Source organism: Gadus morhua, chromosome 2, assembly GCF_902167405.1.
Source record: "Gadus morhua chromosome 2, gadMor3.0, whole genome shotgun sequence".
Lineage (NCBI taxonomy): Eukaryota > Metazoa > Chordata > Actinopteri > Gadiformes > Gadidae > Gadus > Gadus morhua.
The window spans coordinates 17,544,746-17,565,639 of NC_044049.1; the positions used below are offsets into that span (position 1 = coordinate 17,544,746).

The following is a 20,894-nucleotide window of genomic DNA, read 5'->3' on the forward strand; positions in this document are numbered from 1 at the left end:
CCTCCCGGGATGCCCAGAGTTTCTCTTTAGCGTTTCAGTCTCGCCCGGTAGCTCGCCTCACATCGCTGCGGCGGTTCCCCAATCACGGTCCGCCACATTAGCATAGACAGCACGAGATGGAGAACGGAGCCCATAGCCGTCAAGGAGGAGGCAGGTCCCAGTAAACAGAAGGGGGGCTCGAATGCACCACGGAGAAGATACGAGCTTTTCCCCCCTCGCTCACCTCGCCTTCTCTGTGCGCTCTGTGGCAGCCCTCTTATTCTTCTACACATCACGATTCCCATGAATTATTTCAGTATAACATGGGCTTTACGCGATAGCGTAGAAGCTAAAGGACTGCAGGAAGAAAGGGTGGCCGGGCCAAAAGGAATGCAGCAATATAGTCACTTGGGAAATCATAAAAAGTTCATGTTCACGTTAAGCCTATCCACATGACCAGCCCGTTGGCCAATCCCGGCACCCGGCCACTCATAAAGTTCTATCACAAAGTTGTAAATTTTCATAAAACAACAAGGAATTTATTGCATTTCTTCGTGTAGTGCTTTTAGAAGCAAGGTCCTGCTCCCCCCTCTTTCTGAGTCGCCATCTTCTTTTCTATAAAAGAGACAAATACACAGATCTCTATTGAGATCTATTTTCAGTCTGGGATTATAGCTAGAGTTTTTTTTTTCCTAGAAGGTAAAGTATTAGGTATGCGTGTTTCTACATACTTTAATTCATTATGTTCCATAGTACGCAATGGGCAAATACTATTTGTGTTTGGATATATTTACTTCAGAAATAAGAATGATAACACGAGCATGGGAACCGACCGACCGGCCGCCAAACTGATATTTTATTTAAAACGTTATTACTTACGACATTTACCTTGATATACGAATTTCTTCACATACATGCCATTCTCATACAGTTGATTATGTAGGCCTGAACTTGCTTGTTAAAAGGTTGTTCATGAATGTTTATTGATGTACAGACTTCGAAATTAACTAATGGCCCATTTAATAGCAATATGGTGTTAGTCTATCCACAAAACGTTTGAACAATCAAAAATGCTAAAATTCCACATTATATTATTACACAACATTATATTTACATTATAAGGTTTAGAAATACATTTCACACCAAATCTGTCTGCGTTATTTCGACATTTACAAAATACAGACTATTAGGCCTACGTTTCAGAGAGCATTGAATGAAAAATTATAATTGTATGGAAAGCCTTTGAAATAAATTAAAAAGGCCTCCGCAAAATCCAACATGACCTATATGCTACATTTTTTAACAGAGCTATACGAGGTCCTTACAAACCATATCCGTCCATTTTACCAACCAGTGTTATTAGGGCCCTCCACAGAGAACCTTAAGGTAGAAAAGTATGCCCCTAAAGTGTCCAACTTCAAGTACCAAAATAAGGTTTCCAATAGATAAATTAGGGCCGCCCCGTGTAACTGAGGGACATTAATATAAAAAAAATAGTTTGTAACAAACAGTAGTTGAAGTATATCTGGTTGTAAGACAACTCTCACATGACCATACCGAACATTATATATTTAAAAGACCAATAGACGCCAATGCGCAATGGATAATCTGACCGTACTAGTGTTTTCGCAATGCGGCATTCGCGTCACCCACAGGCCAATATTTTAAAGATGCCGAGGATGCTGCAGAAAGGTAGTTTGGTCACACCTGCATTAATGTCAGACCAAACGTTTGCAAACCGTACGTAGATTCCCAATAATCATATCTAAAACCAATAGGCCTATCTAACTATAGCAATATATCTATAACAAATCCATAGGAAATAAAGTTATTCTACTCCAACTTTCCGTTTAGTAATCCAAAAGGGTCAGGATTGTAGCCCTGATCATTAAGTAGATAACATATTGCATTAGGCCTACTCATTGTGACACAGCCAGTAGTCTGCATGTATGGCCCATTTATTCTTGAAAAAATGAATTAGTTTAAATTGTTTCCAAGACAATTTTCGATTTAAAAACCACCTACATGCCACACAAACCTAAAAAGCTCAAGTCCTCGATGCTACCTCTTAGAGCGGCATATAATCATACTAGCCATCTTAATAATTACATGTAGGACTATATTTCGGTTTGAAATTGAATTGATGACAGTTGAGCTTAATTCGTGTATAGGCTGCATCCCATGGATCTGGTGTCTCCTCTGTGTAGAATGTTAGGAATTAAAGGAAAATTACAGAGCAAACAACTGCAGCTAATCTGAATTGTCACAATAAAGCGCAGGCTCCCCAATGGATAGCCTTCCCAACCGTCTGTTCTGCCGATCTGTTTGGGCTCTTTTTGGGTTTGTGTTTTTATGGCAGTTTCCGGCCTATTCATACATGCAATAAAAGGCGTTAGACCAGGCTCCCACACACCCTGGAAATAGCAGTGCACTATTCGTTCACAAGAGTCGGTAAAGGATGTCTATTCTCACACACTGTTATATCCGACCTAGAGTCGGACACAAGATGAAGTTACTTTGTCCCATGAACATGCTCGAAAGATTGAGGATATACGTTCAGGTAAATGGGAGATAATTGTAGTTTAACGGATGTATTGTAGTCTAGAAAGTGCAAGTAAAATGGAATGCTAGTTAGCATAGTGTTCTGAGAGATCTCTGTTATCCAACTTGGATACTAGCCCTATGTCCAACGTAAAAAGATTCCTGACTTAGAAACGACGCATGAATGTAACATCCCAAAAGCAAAAAAAAAGTAAATAGACCAAAAACAATTTGGAATATTGAATTGCTATTTAATTGGATTTTTTTTTGAATCAAAAGTGCTTACCTGTCGTTAAACGTGAGGGCAGGTTTTATAAGGGTTCCTATTGGTTTAATAGATAATCACTACAAACGATGTAAAACACTAGGTACTCAAACATCAAGGTAGGCTAAGATCATGAAGGGCTACGCATACATTTTGGTTGAACACTAGGCCTACCTATTTTTATTTTGTAGCTAAAAATGAAGGCCAATTTAACCACAAGTTCACATTCGCCTATACGGGTTTCTATTTTCTCGGTAAATCCTGAAAGTTATCCAAAGTAATTATAGATATTTATCAGTAGGCCTGATGTTTAATGGCCTACTATAGGTTGGCCAATTCATTTTTTACAACTAAATATATTATTTAGTCTATGCTATAGGCTTATATGCAAAGTATGGAACATCGTAGCGTAGATTACCTCAAATTCAAACATTCAAACATTGTTTCAATCCACACAAATGAATAAATTAACGAAACCAGTAGCCGTTAGGCTATTATGTGGCTGCTGTTTGAGAAAACTGCACATATAGGCCTATCATTTGAATAATCTTTTATTTAAATTAGGCTACTTCTTCATAAAAAAAACCAACACAACATTACAATACCATCTTCGTTTTTGCTGGCCGTTACTGTAGAAGATCGCAACATGCTACAGTGCTATGCTAGACACAGCACAACGCTCATTGGATACTTAGGATCATCCTTAAAACTAAAAAACACTAAACCAGTTGTTGTCTACATATTAAATTGCAATTTATTTTTTATTTTTTTGCAACCACACTACATTTAGTTATTGTGGAGTTATTAGCATATTCAGTTGAACCAAGTTCAGTTTTTTGTTCTTTAATAATCAAATCACATCCACTTCATCATAATAAAACGTACGCATACAAATCATAGGTAGTGTACTGTTTCGTTTTCCCAGTGTAGAAACATGTTGAACATAAAAAAAAAAAAAAAAAAAAAAGGTAACATATCTATCCATATTTCAATACACATCAAACTAACGCCTTTCTGAAAAGAAGTCCATGCATGTGCATCATGTTTTTATTGTTGAACGTGCATGGTCCTCAATCAAAAGAGGCGACTTAAATCTAAGCAATATGTTGAATGTTAACAGGCCAACACATTTATATAAACAATTTTCCAAAGATTCTGAGTGCAGTTTGTCCTTTTAGTTGACATCCAAACATATGTTTGTGAAAGGTAGTATGGACCTTCAGAGGATGAACAAATCATGTTGCCTGAAATTATGGACTGGCCCCTATGGAAACGGTTATGTGAACATATACCGAACCATGTTGTTGTCAAAAAACATGCATGGATAACATGACTAAATAACAATAATAATGTTAAAAAAAAAGGGGAGCTCTGTAAGTGCCGAGCCTTCTACGGCTACTTCTTCATATAACCAGTATAAACATGAAGTTCTCAATAGGTACGTTTCCCTAAAGCTCTAGTCCTCTTCCCCCTCTTCGCCGACTGCAAGCTCAACCGTGATGGGGGAGCTCGCTCCGCTCGTCTTGTTCTCTTTCTTCCACTTCATCCTCCGGTTCTGAAACCAGATTTTGATTTGCCTCTCGGTGAGGCAGAGCGCGTGGGCTATTTCTATCCTCCGCCGCCTCGTGAGATAGCGGTTGAAGTGGAACTCTTTCTCCAGCTCCAGCGTCTGGTAGCGGGTATACGTCTGTCGTCCTCGCCTTCTATCTGCACCTGTCCAAGTGATGTAAAAACACACGTTTTCATGCGGACAGGACAAAGAACAGTAATAAGGGTTCAAACAATAAAACAAGACTGATATCAAATGTAGCTGACCAACAGTATCGAGCAAGAGATAGAAAAAGACATGGGAGAGCGAAAGGAAGGAAGGATATTAACTAATTTTCTCACCTGAAATATTAGTCTGAATATAAGTAACGGATTACCCTGACTAAAAACCACCGTCATACAATAAGTCGTATTGCAGCGTGTGTAAATGTAGATTTATGAGATAATGTGAGCTTCTACCTATGGCGTCGAAAGTTGCGGTGCATGAACATGGGTTGTGTGTTTACCACCTCCCATCACCGAGTAGTAGTCTAGTAAACGCAGTTAACAGCCTTGTAACACCAGCCAGTAACCCTTTATTTGGTTCAGCCATTTGCCCTTGGCTTGGTGTGTGTAATTTAGGCAAAAATGTTGCGATACAAGTGACATTGGCACATCCCATGTGTGCGTCCACTGTTGACGTCGGAAGGCCACGTAAATATATTTGTGAGCGTGTGTGTGTGTGTGTGTGTGTGTGTGTGTGTGTGTGTGTGTGTGTGTGTGTGTGTGTGTGTGTGTGTGTGTGTGTGTGTGTGTGTGTGTGTGAAATGTTGTTCGAATTCCTATAAAGGTTCGGGGCTATGTCGGGTAGGATTCATTTAATTCAAAGGAAATACCAATAAAACATTTTTCAGATTAGACCTAATTTGGAAAGGCACTCAAACTGTGGCCCACACATTTGAAATATAAACCCTTATTATCGAACTTGAGCCATGTTCTTTGTTCTTTTTTTCTTATTTTTAACAGGATATGTCATTTGAGGAGGAGCAGTACCGCTAACAGCGGACAACTGGATCGAAAATGAGAAAAACATTTGAAATATTTGACACTCTGTCTACCCTTGGTGTGTGTGTGTGTGTGTGGGGATAAATATGTAAATATGAGCGTTTGGTTGGGTTTGTTTCAAGGATGCTCATCTGTTCTTGTTTAAACAGATAATATAGAAGGCCAGTGTATACTATTAGAAAGATTTGTTTCAAATCCACACATACTTTATTATACGTAGGATTAAAGTGAGATGTTGGAATAGTACACCTAAAGTAGAGAAGAAATTAGGATTTCATACAAATAGGTGTATGCCTGCCAAGGTTGATAAGTCTATTTTATTCCTTGATCCCCAATGAAGCTATCAAGATATTACCATTCAATGGCTACTGCTTCCTCTTCAGCAGACCAGACGAGTTTTCACTTGGCAAATTGTCTTTCAAGATCGTATTGTACTCTTTCTTAACAATATTCTTATTCAACGTTAAAACTATATAGTGGGAACACTTCAGCTTTCTGAAAGACATTTTTTCTCAGCAGGCGTCCCCGTTCGATCTGTGAGTTTAAAACTATTTCCGTTCAGGGATCTCAGCAGCTGGTTTCTTTTCTACTTATACGGGTTGGAATGATTATGATCGTGAGTGGGTGTGGAGCGCGCATGCGCGTTTAAGTATATCCTGTGAGCGAGTGTGTGTTCGCTCGCACATTCAATTTTTATTAAAAGCAGTAGGCATAATGTGTGAATGAGTGAGTGAGTGTTTGCAAGTCTGACCTTTGTTAGTGCGCGCGTCTGCTTGCGCGCGTGTATACGTGTTTGTGTGTGTGTGTGTGTGTGTGTGTGTGTGTGTGTGTGTGTGTGTGTGTTGTGTGTGTGTGTGTGTGTGTGTGTGTGTGTGTGTGTGTGTGTGTGTGTGTGTGAGTGCGTAATTGCCATTTCCTCTTGACTGCAGAGCGACGTATCCGTTATTTCACTTTAGTTTAAAAAAACGAGAAAACGCATACGCAGAAAGAGAGACCGATTAAAATGAAATCATTTTTCATCTATGTTGGGTTTGCTGCACTCACGCTGTCAACAAAGATTTATTCGAAGCAACAGAAATAGCTTGTGCTTTGGAGGAACTCTGTTTCTTCGCATGAAGAGGCCGATTAAAACAAGGCATTGTGCTTACTCATCCACTCCTGTGTACCTCGCACACGGGTATAGATTCTCTCTGGAAAGAAAGATAGCCGTAACTAAAACTAGAGAATAAATATTGGTAGGTGTGGGTAGAAAAAAAAATCATCTTTCGACAAGTGATTATTTATTTGACTTAGAGGTGAGATGCGTGTACCTATTTCATCAACCGATCATTCTCACCCACAAAGATTAACGGCTATACTCCGGACTCTCTAATCACTCCTTTACATTCTAGACATTCCTTCAATTTCTATCGAACGCCGGGCCTGGAATTTGATCTAAATTAAAATCAGTAAATTCATTATGGTGGCTGTCGCGAGAGCCAGTTTCCGCGTTGCACGGGCATACGAGCGCAACCTCACGCACATCTCAGGCATGCAGGCAAGCGAGGAAAAGGAAGGATAACATATAAATCTTGGCGACACCTGTGTTCATTTATTTTGTCCGCCCCTGTTAATATATGTTTGTACACCCACATTTAAAGTGAATAACCTAAGTTAATCACTATCAATTTTCTGATTGAGAATTTATTTACCTTATTATAGCCCTACTCATTAATTATTTTGTGTCCAAAGAAGAAATTGAAATCGCCTCGGCTGTTCAGTTATTGTATTTGCTCAGCGTTTTCTTACACCTAGGTTCACAAAAGGAGAAACTTATACGCGCAACCTAGCGCACACACACAAACACGCGGGCATCCCAAAACACACACGCACGCACCCACTCACGCACACGCACACACGCACTTATAAACCCACGCACGATCACGCATACACCCACGCCCACAGGTAGACAAACACAGACACACGCCTATAGACGGGTGTGTTTCGCAGGCATAAAACAGAGCAGCAGTGGATGGCTTATGGGCAATAGTAGCCCTTCATTGATGCAAAGTCAAGAGATAGGGGCATGCCTGGCTGTCATGATGTAGTCTTCACCGACTGGACAACGCAGTTACTGATTGGGGACGAAGTGGTGAGGGTTTGTGTATTATAAAGAATATTACGATTGATATTTTCAAGATTTTATACGTTGACATTTTTCTTTTCAGCAAATATAGTGGTAATAGCACCCATACGTAACGACAAAAGGATGCGTAAACAAAGGTAATAAACACAGTAACACCCACACATACCCACACGCACATACACATACGCATCACCCCTCCTCCCCCCACACACAGACACAGGCTTTTACTATGCTCACAATCCGACTTTAAAGCATGAATGTTTGAAAAGAAAACACTGGCTACTTCAATTAGCTATAGACCACAGCTAAAAATGATTTGTGCGTATTTTTGGTATATGCCAGGCAAGCCTCAGAGGCCATGAAGGATGTTGTTGTTGTTGGTGTTGGTTTGTTGTGGTCGGGGGCGTTGCTCCAAGGGCCATATCGCAATGCAGCCCTCCATTCAATGTTCAGACTGTTACCATCGAAACAATGACGCTTTCATTATCAGATGCAGGCATTCAAAGCTCAGACATCAAGCCTATGCAAGAATATATAGTGCTAAGGGGACGCTCTGATAGTGCAATGATACAACAGGCCATTAACTGGATGGTACGTACCAAAGGTTCAGAAGTTAAGTAGAATTTGACAAAACTATTTCACAAAATCTGTGAAAATCAGAAGCTTATGCTCAATGTTTCTTAAGTTCAACCATGCCATGGACATATACACTTTGAGGTTGAAATTCGGATTGCTATTCCTATAAAGAAATACATGTTTGTTGACTAACTGCACGATCAGTTAGGCAACCTTTTTTTATTTTATTTCTCCAAAATACAATGTTGTCTGATGAATATTCACCAAGCCCTATTATACGGCTTTATAGGGGTTGAGATTCATAAAAGATCTGCTGGACGGCAGAGAGGGAGCGAAAGAAGGGAGAGATAACGGAACCAGGGAGGGAGAGGAAGGAGTGGTCGTAAAACCAGACTGGCATGCTTCAGCTGCCGGCCTCGGCCGCTCCGCAACGGGAGCAACAGTTTAAGGACCGTTTAACGTAATTATCGGGTTGAGCTAACGCGCACATCGCCAACCAAGCTCTCCTCCGCGTTCAACAAACCCTTTTTAACATGCTATTCTCGTCGATTATTGCCATTCTAACTTTAAATATTTCTGAATCCACCCGTGGGTTATTTAGCTGTCTTGTTTAAGCTACTCCCCTTACCTGAGCTTCGCATCCAGGGGTAAATGCGTAGACTCTCTTCGGTAAGTGAATGGTGGTCTTCGGAGGATGTTTGCTTTCCGAAGCCAGAGTCTGAGTTAGATGCGATCCTGGAGCCCAGATGTTGGCTGTCGGAGTGCCGGTCAAACAGAGATCCGTGAATTGAGCTCAGCGAACCGGATCCCAGCCCGTAAGACACAGCCTCGGCTCCGCTTGAATACATTTCTGGACTGGGAGAAAGAATTGATGGTAAACTGTTCCCGTTGCCTCCGTGCAGTCTAGAAAATGAAACTAATGACGATGAGCAAGGAGGAAACTCTCTGCCGTTTCCTCCATTGGTGACATGATGATAGCCACTTCGAGAGGAGTTGGAAGCGAGAGTGCACGAGGAAGTTGGACAAGAGTCTGCAAAGGTGCCGCCGCTCAGTGTGTTTGGGAACACCACGGAGCAACTTGCTGCGGCTTGTTGATATTTGGAAAACAACGCGTTGGCGTAGTACAGCGAACTCATAATTTCGTGCCGATGATTTGTAGGCCTGGGGTGGTTAAATGTCGACTTTTTACGAGGTGGTGTGAATTATTGGCTGGGTATTACTGTCTACATTTCCACAAAAAAAACTCACCCATTCCTTCCCCCCTCCCCTTGATGTCTTTCCTCAGGAGCCACGTGACGGAGTTCCATGTGATGTCAAGATGTCCAATGGCCGATTTGGTTTGAGAATGGCTCGGGCCTGAGGGGGAATGAGCGATACACAGCACCGAGTGTCCGCTTGAATGCGCCAATGAGCAAAGTAGACCAGGACAGTCCGTAAATTGACCAAGGTCGGTCCAGTCAGCCAATTTACGGCACAGCAAACGTAGTAGTATCTGCATCGGTACAATACGTTATTTTGGTAACTGCCCGATACCTCCAAATATTCATCCAAAACCTCGAGGTGATCAACTCATCTGGAAGAATATGGAAAACGTTCTAGCCTACTTATTTTAGTAATTGGAAAATAACCAAAATCAACGCGTGTGAATAAATCATATGGTAGGCTACATAACTGAACATTATAAATACATTTACATTCAGGGCATTTAGGGGACGATTTTATCCAAAGCGAACTTTTAAATAAATAAAAAGTAAGTCCAACTGACAGATGTACAGATAGCCTATATATAGAGAGAGAGTAGGAGAGGGCAATTCCCCCGGCAGCATTAGTCACATAGGATACAGCAGAACGGAACACGCTAGCGGGGTATGGGAACTTAAGAAAGACACTTTTGTTATGGTCAAAGTTTTATCTTTATACTGACCCCTAGCGTAGCCAATGTTATGTCTGACAGCTGATTATCGGATAAGTGGATCATAGCCTATATGGACTCTTGTCATGTGAAGTGAACAGCCTGCATATGTTCCATTGTTGCTCCCAGTGACTCATTATTTTAATAATTGATGAATTTCACCAAGACAATTCCATTGACCTATATGCATGTTTCATTAAATGTAATAGTATTTATCTGATCTTGGTTGTTTGTGCAATCATAGCCTACTCAATTGTATTCAATATCTGATATTTGTTGTATGACGATGTAAGACGCCATAGGCCTACTGATAAATGATAGGCCTGAGAATCTAATCGGCGTACCTGGTTAGGTAGGACAAAACCATCTGTTTCCGTATACTTCTCAATGAGGTAAACAATATGAGCTGTGAGTACAACCACTGAATCAGTGAACTGAACTCCTTGGCAACATGAGTTAGACTAAGGCACACATTAAGATCGTATAGGTAGGGTAAAAGGCTATTTCAACTTTGTCCCTGTACTTTACTGATTACATATCCACTCAGAGAAAACTCACATTGAGTAATGTATTTTACGTTAGATCGTTTGTATTACCCTACTAATCTGGAGTTAAATATAAAATTCCAAGTATTTGTTTGTAGAATTAGTCTTGCATATACCAGAACGTGTCTGTGAGTGTTGAGCGAACAGGGTTTAGGGTTGTCCTTTGACGTAACTTTTAGGAGGTGGGTGTGTGATATACAACCTTCGGAATGGTTATATTAGCGTATCAACGCATGACGGAAAGCCATATCATTCTTATCTAATTTTTACCTTATTCATTTCTTTACACGCTAAAATGGATCCCAGGTGTTTATCAATTTAGGCAGCTACACGTTTCTTCCACAAATAGGAAATTGTCAACCATCAAGTTTCATTTATCTTAAAGCATGGGGCCATAGCCTACTGTTAAAAGGGCTGATACTTTTTGCATTAAACACTGCTTTGAATTAAGTATGCTGTCACGTATTTTCCTTGGTTACGTAGGCTATAATGTGTTTCATAAAACAAAGGATTCGAAATGTGAGTCTGGCATAAGCACTTCACCATTCATGGATCATCATGCTATGGCCTATATTTGTGTAGGCCTGAATGTAAAACGCTGAACAGTAAGTTCTGAATCCATCACTGCACTTACAATTGGTTGTAGAAATGATCTCGCGTTCTCACTAGGAAATGATGGAAGATGTGAGAAACCTTCCCATGAATCCTTAAAGTTTTAACTCAAATTTTCTTCCTTTTTAACAGAATACCAAGGTTAGGCCTATTTGACGCAATCTTTGTTACTTGTTCATCGCCAGCAGTCTAGATTAAAATCTTTGAAGTGTTTCAGTGATAAAGCTTCATAGGAGGCACTCTGACGGCCCACCCTAATGCATCTTGCCTGTTGGCAATCCGGAGGCTTATTAAAAGAAAGAAAAACGTGATATTACCTATAACTTTCAGCCATATGGAAACTATTTGACGGCACAAATACACTGACCTTGCGTCATCATCTGCATTATGATGATGGAAGACGCGACTTTCCAACGGCTGAAGTGATGGGCCTAGAAGAACACGTCATAAATAAGCCAATGTTTTGATGAGAAGGCTGGCTCCGGAGATTTGCCGTCTGTTGTTTAAAGAGCCAATTTCCGAGTCGGGACTTAATGTTTGGCCTCGTGAACTGAACGTTTTTATCAGTCTGCGTGCTGACAGATTAGAGCACGCCTGTAGTAACTGAGAAGCTACCACAAGGCTAAGAATAAAGCAAAAGGGAATTCCCTTTCCTTTACTTCCTTCTATTTATCTTGCTTTTTTGCTTTATAGGCCTACTTAGGCCTATTTATTTATTTTGTATCAATTAGGCCTACCTGATTACTTAAATCTGCAAGCAAAACACCAACCTAATGCCATTAGACAATTTACAGCATCGTCACGTTCCGAAAACGATTGTGTTAATAGAGGTGCGGGAAATAAATGCGTCAAGTTAAATTGATAATGGACTTTGACATTTTTATTACAGTTATCCTCTTTTTTTTTAATTTTTAGGAATAGTCTTTATTTGCACTGTGCGCATGCTTTTTACCCAAACAGAGAAAAGTAAGAGAACATAAACAAACACAATCGATCAAAAAACGAACAAAAAACAAGTAAGGGCATCAAGAGTAAAAAAGAGATAAGACTTAGGCTACTAAAACGGCATAAATAGGCAGTTTCATGTTGTTGGAATTTTCATAAGTTGCTAAGTCGTCATAATATAGTCGTCATCTATCACCTTCAAAACAACAACAATCACATAAGTGAGAAGAACAGTAAAAAGTGCACCATCATCATCTTAACTTAAAAACTATACAGCTGCCAAAGATAAAATTGTTAATGTTCGTTTTCTAACAATATAGAAATGTTTTCACGATAATTGTTCGACATAGAAAGAAAACTATAATTTTTCTTAGTTTTTTGTTTTGTTTTGTTTGTATTAGACACTAGAGACTATATTTGTTTGTGTGTGTGTTTGACTCGGCGCCCTACACCTTTACACGAATTGTCCAAAAGTACAAATACTTCATTCCCAGTTTCATTCATTCCCAAAGTCAAGATGGTTTTAACGTCTCCCAGCAAGCGGTCCTATAGCCTACATCAACAGTCATGTCCAGCAAAGTCGCCTTTCTGGAGACTTAAGTTCATAAAGTTCTTGAAACGTTGACTTGATTAGTCCAACGGCCTCACACTGTATGACAAAAAAATTGGTTCCGCCATCAGTTCCTTAAACGATACAGTCCGTGATTTATACACTCACAACTCCATGATATTTCACCGCTCCTACTCTCCCTACGTTTTTTTTCAATTCTACATTTGTTTGCTGTCCTTGTCACAGCATTCGTCGCTGGCGGAAGACTGCGACCCGGCCGTCCCGGCGACGCTGCCCGCAGCCCCCGCTCCCCCTCCTCCCCCAGCACTCCCACCCTCCCTGAGTTCCTTCTCCCTCTTTTCCCTCTCCACCTCTTCTTGTTCGCTCTTGCTGCTGGGGAACTTGTCCTTGTTGTTTTCCTTCTTCCACTTCATCCGCCGGTTCTGGAACCATATTTTCACCTGCCTCTCCGTTAGTGCCAGGGCATGGGAAACCTCAATGCGGCGCTTACGGGTCAAATAGGGGTTGAATAGGAATTCCTTCTCCAGCTCGAGGGTCTGATAACGGCTGTAGGTCTGTCGGCCTCGCCTCCTGCCAGCAGCTACGAGGCAGAAAGAGAATATGGGGAGAGCGTGTAACATGATTAGTAAAATATCCGCCTAACAAAATAGTCATTGGACAATGTTGGCTCTACTTTGCAATTTAAATCACAAAAAATGGCAATAAAGTAAGGTAACAGACAAGACAAATGCATTATTATTATTATTCATATAATGAAGTTGGAAGTTATGAAGTCATATATGGTTTAAAATTTATATTTCTTTCATCAATTATCTAATATTTCTTTAATGAAACACTAGACAGAAATAATATAGTAGGCCTATTCAAAACTCATTACGTTGTTTTCCGTAATTGTTCTTGTTGTCGAAAAAAATAGTGTGCGAATGCGTACATGTTAATCCACGCTAGGCGAGAAAGTAAGAACATAGATTGATAAATAATTATGCAATTTCAGCGTAGTACTGTATTGCACACATAAATATAATAGACGAGTGTGGGAGTAATGCCCTGGCGGTAAATGTTACTACTTATTTTTACACTTCACGGAGCAACGTTTGAACTACCTGGCTGGCCCTACTTTTATTGAGAGATAGACCATACATGTTTGGATCAAGTGTAACTTTTGTGAAGTAGCCCTACACAAACCATCTTGTTTGGGCACTCGAGTCATGTTGACGTAGGCCCATGTCATTTTAGAGTCTATAATCAGCGAGATTAACCTGAACGGGCCGAAGCATATTGGAGATTTACCTAATACACGTTGGTTTATTTATCATAGACAACAAATACGAGGTACTTCCAGTGAACTTCGACATATTTGGAGCCAAGCTACGACAGAAAGCAAACACTAATTGCATAAACAATCCTACAAAGGCAAATGAGCTGTATGAAATTGGTAAAAAGAGAAGCAACAACAAACTACGGAAAGAGGAAGCGCCTTACATATAGCAAGCAATCATATATGGCCTATATCCAGGCATTGTTATATTAAATTGTAGGCCTATGCGTATATTATATTAATTGAACATCAATATCAGCCTTAAACAGTTAAAGTGCATTGAAAGTCTGCAACAACCTTTATTGGTTTGTATTTTCTATTTGAAGATTACATTTCGCTTGCCATACAGGGATTAACGATACATGCTGGTGAGCTGGTGAGCTGGTGAACGATACATGCTGGTGAGCTTGGAGTATAGTTTCAGCAAGAAAATGCAGAAAATAATCAGAACTTTTATAATGAGTGTGATGTAGGTCTATCAAACAATAAGGCCCTGCACAAGAGATGAGCAAGGTTATCCAAGAATGCCACATCAGTAAACTATAGCTTACTGTAAACCATATCCGAAGAAAACGGGCTGCTCTCATCAATTATATTCCATGCATTTACAAAGCAGAATACAAGCACACGCCGCAAAACATCCATCTAAGAAAAGGGACTCCTAGCCTCTAGCTTACTGTAGCACACACGTCAACCCATTCCGGTTTCCTTTCCTTTCTCTATATCCCTTTTCCTATTCTTACTCACGTAAATCTCAGCCAGCATAATCAATCCATAACGATGACTCTTTCAATTATAGCCATGGCCACCCATATCATCTCGGACGATGGTTTGTTTTTAATAGGGCGTTTCGTTGGACTATCTGCAACATTCCACATTTATACTAATGTTGAATGTCTATACTACTCACCATACCCCCAGAGTTCCCGTGAACACAGAAAAGGATTTGGAAACGTGATAAAACAATAATGGTCCACTCATAACCTATAGACTATATTCTAAAAGTGGTTTATTTGTACACATGGATCTGCGCCGCCATCGTCGTAAAACAGACTACCCCGTGTATAGATTAGTGGAGTTCAAAGAAAAAACTGTTCACATTCGACCCCACACTTAGATGTGATAAGATTTAAAGGCTACAATGACACGGACAGGCTTACAGCAGCTATCTGGTCGAAACAGCCACGTTGTGGGGAACGTTGACGGTCCACTGGACCCACAGTAAAGTCGTAAAAAAAACGGTCAAACTTTTGCCCTGGTGTTAACCAGCTACGAGGTGTGTAAATGTGTCCAGCAAAGAGGGCACTTGAAAGACGCACTTCTTTCTCCCTTGATTCAATAGTTTTGCGTTTGAGTGTGCTACTTCATTGATTATTTCGATATGGCCCTCCGTGAGATATACGAAGTAAAACAGCTGTTCAACCTTTTGTATATTGTTAGTATGTTCAACTTAAGACATGAAAGTTCCTCTGGCACTCCACCCCCCCCCCCCCCCCCCCCCCCCTTCTTTACATCTGCCCTGTGTGTGTCAGTGGGTCTCAATCCTGTAGCGTGTTGCCTGAACCCTATGGCAGGGGTAATTAAACACTAAACTCATTCGCAAGTTGTGGAGCTCCCAATAAAACCATAAACACGTATTGTCTCACTTGCGAATCGCTGTAAAAGCCAGAAGTCGAATTGCTGTTCTGGCATAGCTGGTTTACACATTTTCTGAATTTTCTACCCCTGCCCCACTCTGTGAGCCGGAGTGGAGAGGCAAAGAAGGGTCTCTATGGGCGCTCCCCCGATGCGTTCGCTCAGGAGGCAAATACACTTTTTTACACGCTCTAGCTTGGTGAAGTTTGTACCTGATAATATGTTAATATTCAAGCAAATTTCCTCACCTTGTGGCCTCATCCATGGGAAGAGCTGGGTCGGCGAAGGGCTCTGCTCGGTGCCTTCCGCGTCATCTCCACCTAGTCCGGGCGCTCCGCTGAGTTTACAGTCGCTATACTGCACCAGGTCCGCGTCTTGAGCCCCGAAAAGCGTCTGGCGTTGGAGGGCGTCGTATCCGTAGAAGTTACCGGGCTCGCCGTGGCATGTGACCGCGCATGGGCTCTGCGGGTACGGATTGCTGGGTAGGGTGGAGGCCCCATGGTGGTAAAAGTCCTGGATTTGCGGAGGGTGCTGAAAAGTTGCCCCCGAGCCGGGGCCGTAAACCACGGTGGGTCGGCTGCCAGCGAGGTCCTGTGCGAAGCCGCACTCGTAGTAGTTCGGACGTAACGAGTCCCCACTTTTGTATTTAGAGAACAGCGAGTTGACGAAATAGGAACTCATCGTTGATTTGTTGGAAGGAGTCGTTATTTTTTGGATTGTTAGAAGATTGAGAAGTAAGAATTAGTAGGATTGTGATACAATTTTTTTTGGTCGTGACTTTTCAGCAGAGGAAGAGAGACAAACAGCATACAAAAAGAAAGACAGGTCAGCCACTGGTGTGTTTCACTGTTGTGTTTTTTCCCGACCACAACAAACAAGCCGGTAGTGAAGTGAATAACGGTAGCCAGCCACAACAATTCACTTCCGATTCCATAAAATCTCCAGCGCAGAAGAAGAGGAAGGGGTTCGTGCGCATCACAATTCCGGTATAGCGCGGATGCCTTGCCAAGCTCTCAAACGTTTTTTCCGTGATTTACTCCTCTGCAAAATGAGTTGTTTCATATTTTTGCCGGTGTCTGTTTCAGGGATAATTTGCATCTATTATCAACTCTTCATCCCATTGGCTTTCCCACACAGTGTTCCCCCTCGCGACGAATCTCTCGGTCTCCACTCTGCGCTCTGAGCGTCTGTGATGCGAAGAGCGAGAGAACGAGAAAAGAGAGGTGAAAAGAGAAAGAGGGGAGAGAGAAACACTGAGTGGGGGAGAAACGAGGGGCCGCGGAGAGTAGGGATGCAAGGGGTGCAGAAGGGAGAATGATGGGGAGGGAGGGGGTGCGAATATGTGCAGGATTAATATATTCAAGCGAGGGGGGAGAAACTTAATGAGAATTCTGCCGCTTTGCATCCGATCATGCCCCCCCGACTCCCACCCTCCCCCAGCCTCCCCCACACCCCCCCTCCCGTGTTCCCAACTAAGCCCACACTCCTCTCCTTAAGGACTCCATCAAGAGAAAAAAAGACATTGTGATTTTTTTAGCAGTGGCTAATCAGAAGAAGGTTAGAACTGTGGATTGCTCGCATTAACATGTGAGCATCTTTTTTTCGCTTAAAACTTCAGATCCCTGAGAATTAACACATCCCGCACTGGCAACGAAAATGTCAAGGCAGGCGATCGAGAGAGGCAGTGTTAGTGTGTGTGTGTGTGTGTGTGTGTGTGTGTGTGTGTGTGTGTGTGTGTTGTGTGTGTGTGTGTGTGTGTGTGTGTGTGTGTGTGTGTGTGCGTGTGCGTGTGCGTGTGTGTGTGCGTGTGCGTGTGTGTGTGTGTGTGCGAGAGGGGGAGAATACAAACAGCGAAAGAGAGATTCGGCGATTCTAATTGGTGTCGCTTTTAACAAGTAGGCCACTATTAAAAATGATGGAGGTTTTAAAACTGGCTGTCAAAGCCTCCTTTCCCGCGCATGAGGTCCAGCGTTCAGTTCGTGAAATGAATGGCCGTGGCTCGATGTAACATTTTGATCATTTTATAAATATCAGCGTTATACGGGGATGGAGCCGGATTCGTGGAGGATGTTGTAGTTGTGTGGGCTGCTCTTGTATCGCCGCTGATGGTAATGGAGAAAGTGTCTGTAAATGGCTTAACAAACTATAAAATGCCATAAACGCCGGGGCAGTGTTTGGTTGTTTACGTCGTGCATCAAAAAAGCAGTTAGGTTTTTACGAGGTGCCTCGACCGAAGGCAGTAAACGCCTCACTCGAAGCTCATTTCAGCCGCTCGGAAATATCTACGAATTTAATTGTCATTTTAGTTGTGTTTTCCATACGGCCTCTCTTCATTATGAAGGGCCAGAGGTTCGAACCCTGGGCTCAGTAAAGACAATTGTTGTAATATATCTTAGACCCGGTTAACGAGATGTTAAGTTGGGGAAAGGTTAGACGTTCTGTAACAACCAAAGCAAAATCAACGTTGTAAAAATATTCACTTGAACCTTTTGCAACGGCTTATTAGTGAATGTAAAGAAGGCCTACTGCAAATCGGCTGTATGCTATCAGAGGCCTTCACGGACCCGATATGAACAATCCTGTAGCCTACCTAAATATGTCCCTATTGGTCTTGCCATAGTAGGTGTACAATGGTTTCAACAATGCATCGTAGATGTTATTTTTGTTGTTGGCAAATATTTGAGGTTAAAGGGACTATTTTAGTTCACTTTGGTCATTTTAGCATCCATGAATTGCGGTGTTTGAATGTAACAGCACAGATTCCGGGACGACAACCAACCAGATAAGCCTGACAGATTAACAGGAGCAACATGATACATGTTATTTTGTAGTTAAATAACGTATTCCGAGTTTTGTGTCATACATTTTGTTTTCATAATTACATTTTGTTTTCCCTGACTATAGGTCTTCCACTAAATCGAGAGAATCTTGTGATTAAACCAATAAAACCATAGGCCTATGGCAATTTTCTAGTAATCTGATAAACCTTATTCCTAGGGTTTGCATCTCGATAATGGACAAGCACACTGAGAAAAGGCATTTCAAATCGCTTTCACCACAACAAACAAAGCATCTTCCCACTGTATACTGAGAGAAACGTATCGCCACATAGTAATACACACTGCAATACCCTGGCTCGCATATTATTCAGTTGTTCAATCTCTGCAACCCCTATCGTAGGCCTAGATGGGCCCCATTAACAAAACAACTTCAATTGATATGCAGCTCTGCTTTGATCATTATTGTGCATGGATTTAACAAATTAAATTATGCAAATATAAATGAATGTACTCTAAATCTCTGTAAATTGTCAATTATGCGGCCACTATTGTATAATTGTTAACTAATCACATTATTTATTTATTTATTTAGAAGTTTAGAAATCCTTTAAGATATATACCTCAAGTAGGCTACCCTATTGTCACAATAAGATGCGTCTATCCCTATACTGTAATAGCTTATTCAAAGTCGCTCCTATTTGAAAGTGAGCATGGAAGTGCGGTCTCATTTTGAGAGGGTCAACCAATGTTTGATGGAGCAAGAGTGCCACCAAGTGGCCATTGTACGTAACAAATAAATGAAATAAATTGCATTGTTTTGTGGCAACCAATACGATCTAGTTCAATCAAAATTGTAATAACAGCTCTTAACATAAAATGCATGCATATAAGTAGGACCATTAATAGCACAGATCAACCGTCTTGGAATACATTTAAATAATAAGATGCACGTTTGGCTGTAGCGTGCTTGTCAAACAATAAAAACTTAATAAGTATCCTATTTTCGGCCTTTTTAAGAATGAAAAAGGAATAATTGAACACTGATATTTTAATAGTTGAATTTCCTGTAAAGAACAATTTACAGTAGTATAAGTAGTAGTATAATACAATTACATTAATAATACGTATTGCTCTTTATTACTTGATACAATATAATATGTAATTAATATATAGGCCTATTCATAAAATGTTGAAACTAAAAGAACACAATACATTTTTTTATAATTTTATAAAAACAATTAGAAACTGCTATTAAAGATATCTATGTAATATAACTTAAAGTAGTCTTGGTTAGCTTAATACAGCAAAATAAATAAGTAGAAAAATACAGAAAACGGATGTGAAATTTAGAAAAATCCACCTATTACTACAGAGATTAAATACAAGGAAATAACCAAACAAGTCATGATTATAAGCACATGATCTCATTGGTGGCAGTTAGTTTACATTGTTATATATATTGTTTTAAATAATATAGGCCTAGGCCAATAAAGATTTTTTTGGTATTTTTTGTGCCATAGGGCCATGTGAATTAGGCGAAAATACCCAATGAGGCCCAACTCATTGCGCCCTACAGCACCATGGCCATTGGGTTGTAAAAATGACATTAGGAGTCGACTATCTCAGACGTCTGGCGGCTCGCTGATGTGTTTTGTTGTTACGTTTTATGGCCCCGCTGTTAGGATGCACCGTTTCGGAAGTGAGACAAAGGGAGGCTAGGAAGGACCTATAACAACACTGGGGTTTGCCTCTCTTTTCGAAATCAGTGACACACACACACACACACACACACACACACACACACACACACACACACACACACCACACACACACACACACACACACACACACACACACGTACACGTACACATACACGCACACGCACACGCACACACACTCACTCTCACTCTCACTCTCTCTCTCTCTCTCGCACGCACGCACGCACGCACGCACGCACGCACACACACACACACACACACACACACACACACACACACACACACACACACACACACACACACACACACACACACACACACACAGGAAAAGGGCAAGGCAGGTGTGGGTGGGGGAGACAGTGGTGGTCGGACAGCAAACGTTGCCACAAAACCATAAATTGCGCTCCAGATCTCCCGACGGGAACCGCCAACGTAAACCTAAAGAAGTAAAGGCTTTTCATGGCCTATCATCAACGCCTGAACTGCAATAGCAACTCATGCCATAGCCATACTTTTCCAATTATTCTTAATATATATATTTTGACATAAGATGATTAAATTGGATAATCAAGAATTGTAGGCACCCCTACATTTTGACATTTAATGAAATTGATGCGAAATGTTGGTTAGGTCGGAAGGCATATAATTTCATCCCACATTGAGAACCTTCAAATAAAGATAATATTTAGGCTATCGTGAGAGATTTAAAACTTTTCTAATATTCCCACTATACTTCCTCCTCCCTCTTCTTCTGCGTGTTTGCTTTACAGGCGTTTAGTT

At 41.1% G+C, this 20,894-nt stretch overlaps 3 protein-coding genes and 1 long non-coding RNA gene across 5 annotated transcripts in view; 1 reads left to right on the plus strand and 3 right to left on the minus strand.

Moving 5' to 3' along the window:
• hoxb3a (homeobox B3a) overlaps positions 1-372 on the minus strand; it is an 82,502-nt gene extending 82,130 nt beyond the window's left edge. The window contains exon 1 of the mRNA XM_030344886.1: positions 1-372. This exon is cut by the window's left edge and continues 318 nt beyond it. The gene's annotated coding sequence lies outside the window, so the exon portion shown is untranslated.
• A 2,948-nt stretch (positions 373-3,320) lies between these two features.
• hoxb7a (homeobox B7a) lies at positions 3,321-9,587 on the minus strand. Of its 2 annotated transcripts, XM_030345042.1 has the most exons (3): positions 9,327-9,587; positions 8,707-8,933; positions 3,321-4,498 (listed from the first exon to the last, which is right to left on the minus strand). In XM_030345042.1, exons 1-3 carry the CDS (start codon positions 9,383-9,385, stop codon positions 4,242-4,244), a joined length of 543 nt encoding a protein of 180 aa, XP_030200902.1. In that variant the 5' UTR covers positions 9,386-9,587; the 3' UTR covers positions 3,321-4,241. The 2 variants fall into 2 exon arrangements, with proteins under 2 accessions (XP_030200902.1, XP_030200896.1); XM_030345036.1 differs by lacking the exon at positions 9,327-9,587 and having other exon boundaries at positions 8,707-9,320.
• On the plus strand, positions 6,947-10,985 carry LOC115534236 (uncharacterized). The gene is made up of 3 exons (XR_003974302.1): positions 6,947-7,508; positions 7,585-7,639; positions 9,364-10,985. It is a non-coding gene; the product is annotated as an uncharacterized LOC115534236 (long non-coding RNA).
• A 1,015-nt stretch (positions 10,986-12,000) lies between these two features.
• Positions 12,001-16,936, minus strand: hoxb8a (homeobox B8a). The gene is made up of 2 exons (XM_030344995.1): positions 15,865-16,936; positions 12,001-13,243 (listed from the first exon to the last, which is right to left on the minus strand). The coding sequence occupies exons 1-2, from the start codon at positions 16,295-16,297 to the stop codon at positions 12,861-12,863; spliced, it is 816 nt and encodes a 271-aa protein (XP_030200855.1). The 5' UTR covers positions 16,298-16,936; the 3' UTR covers positions 12,001-12,860.
• Positions 16,937-20,894: the final 3,958 nt, after the last annotated feature.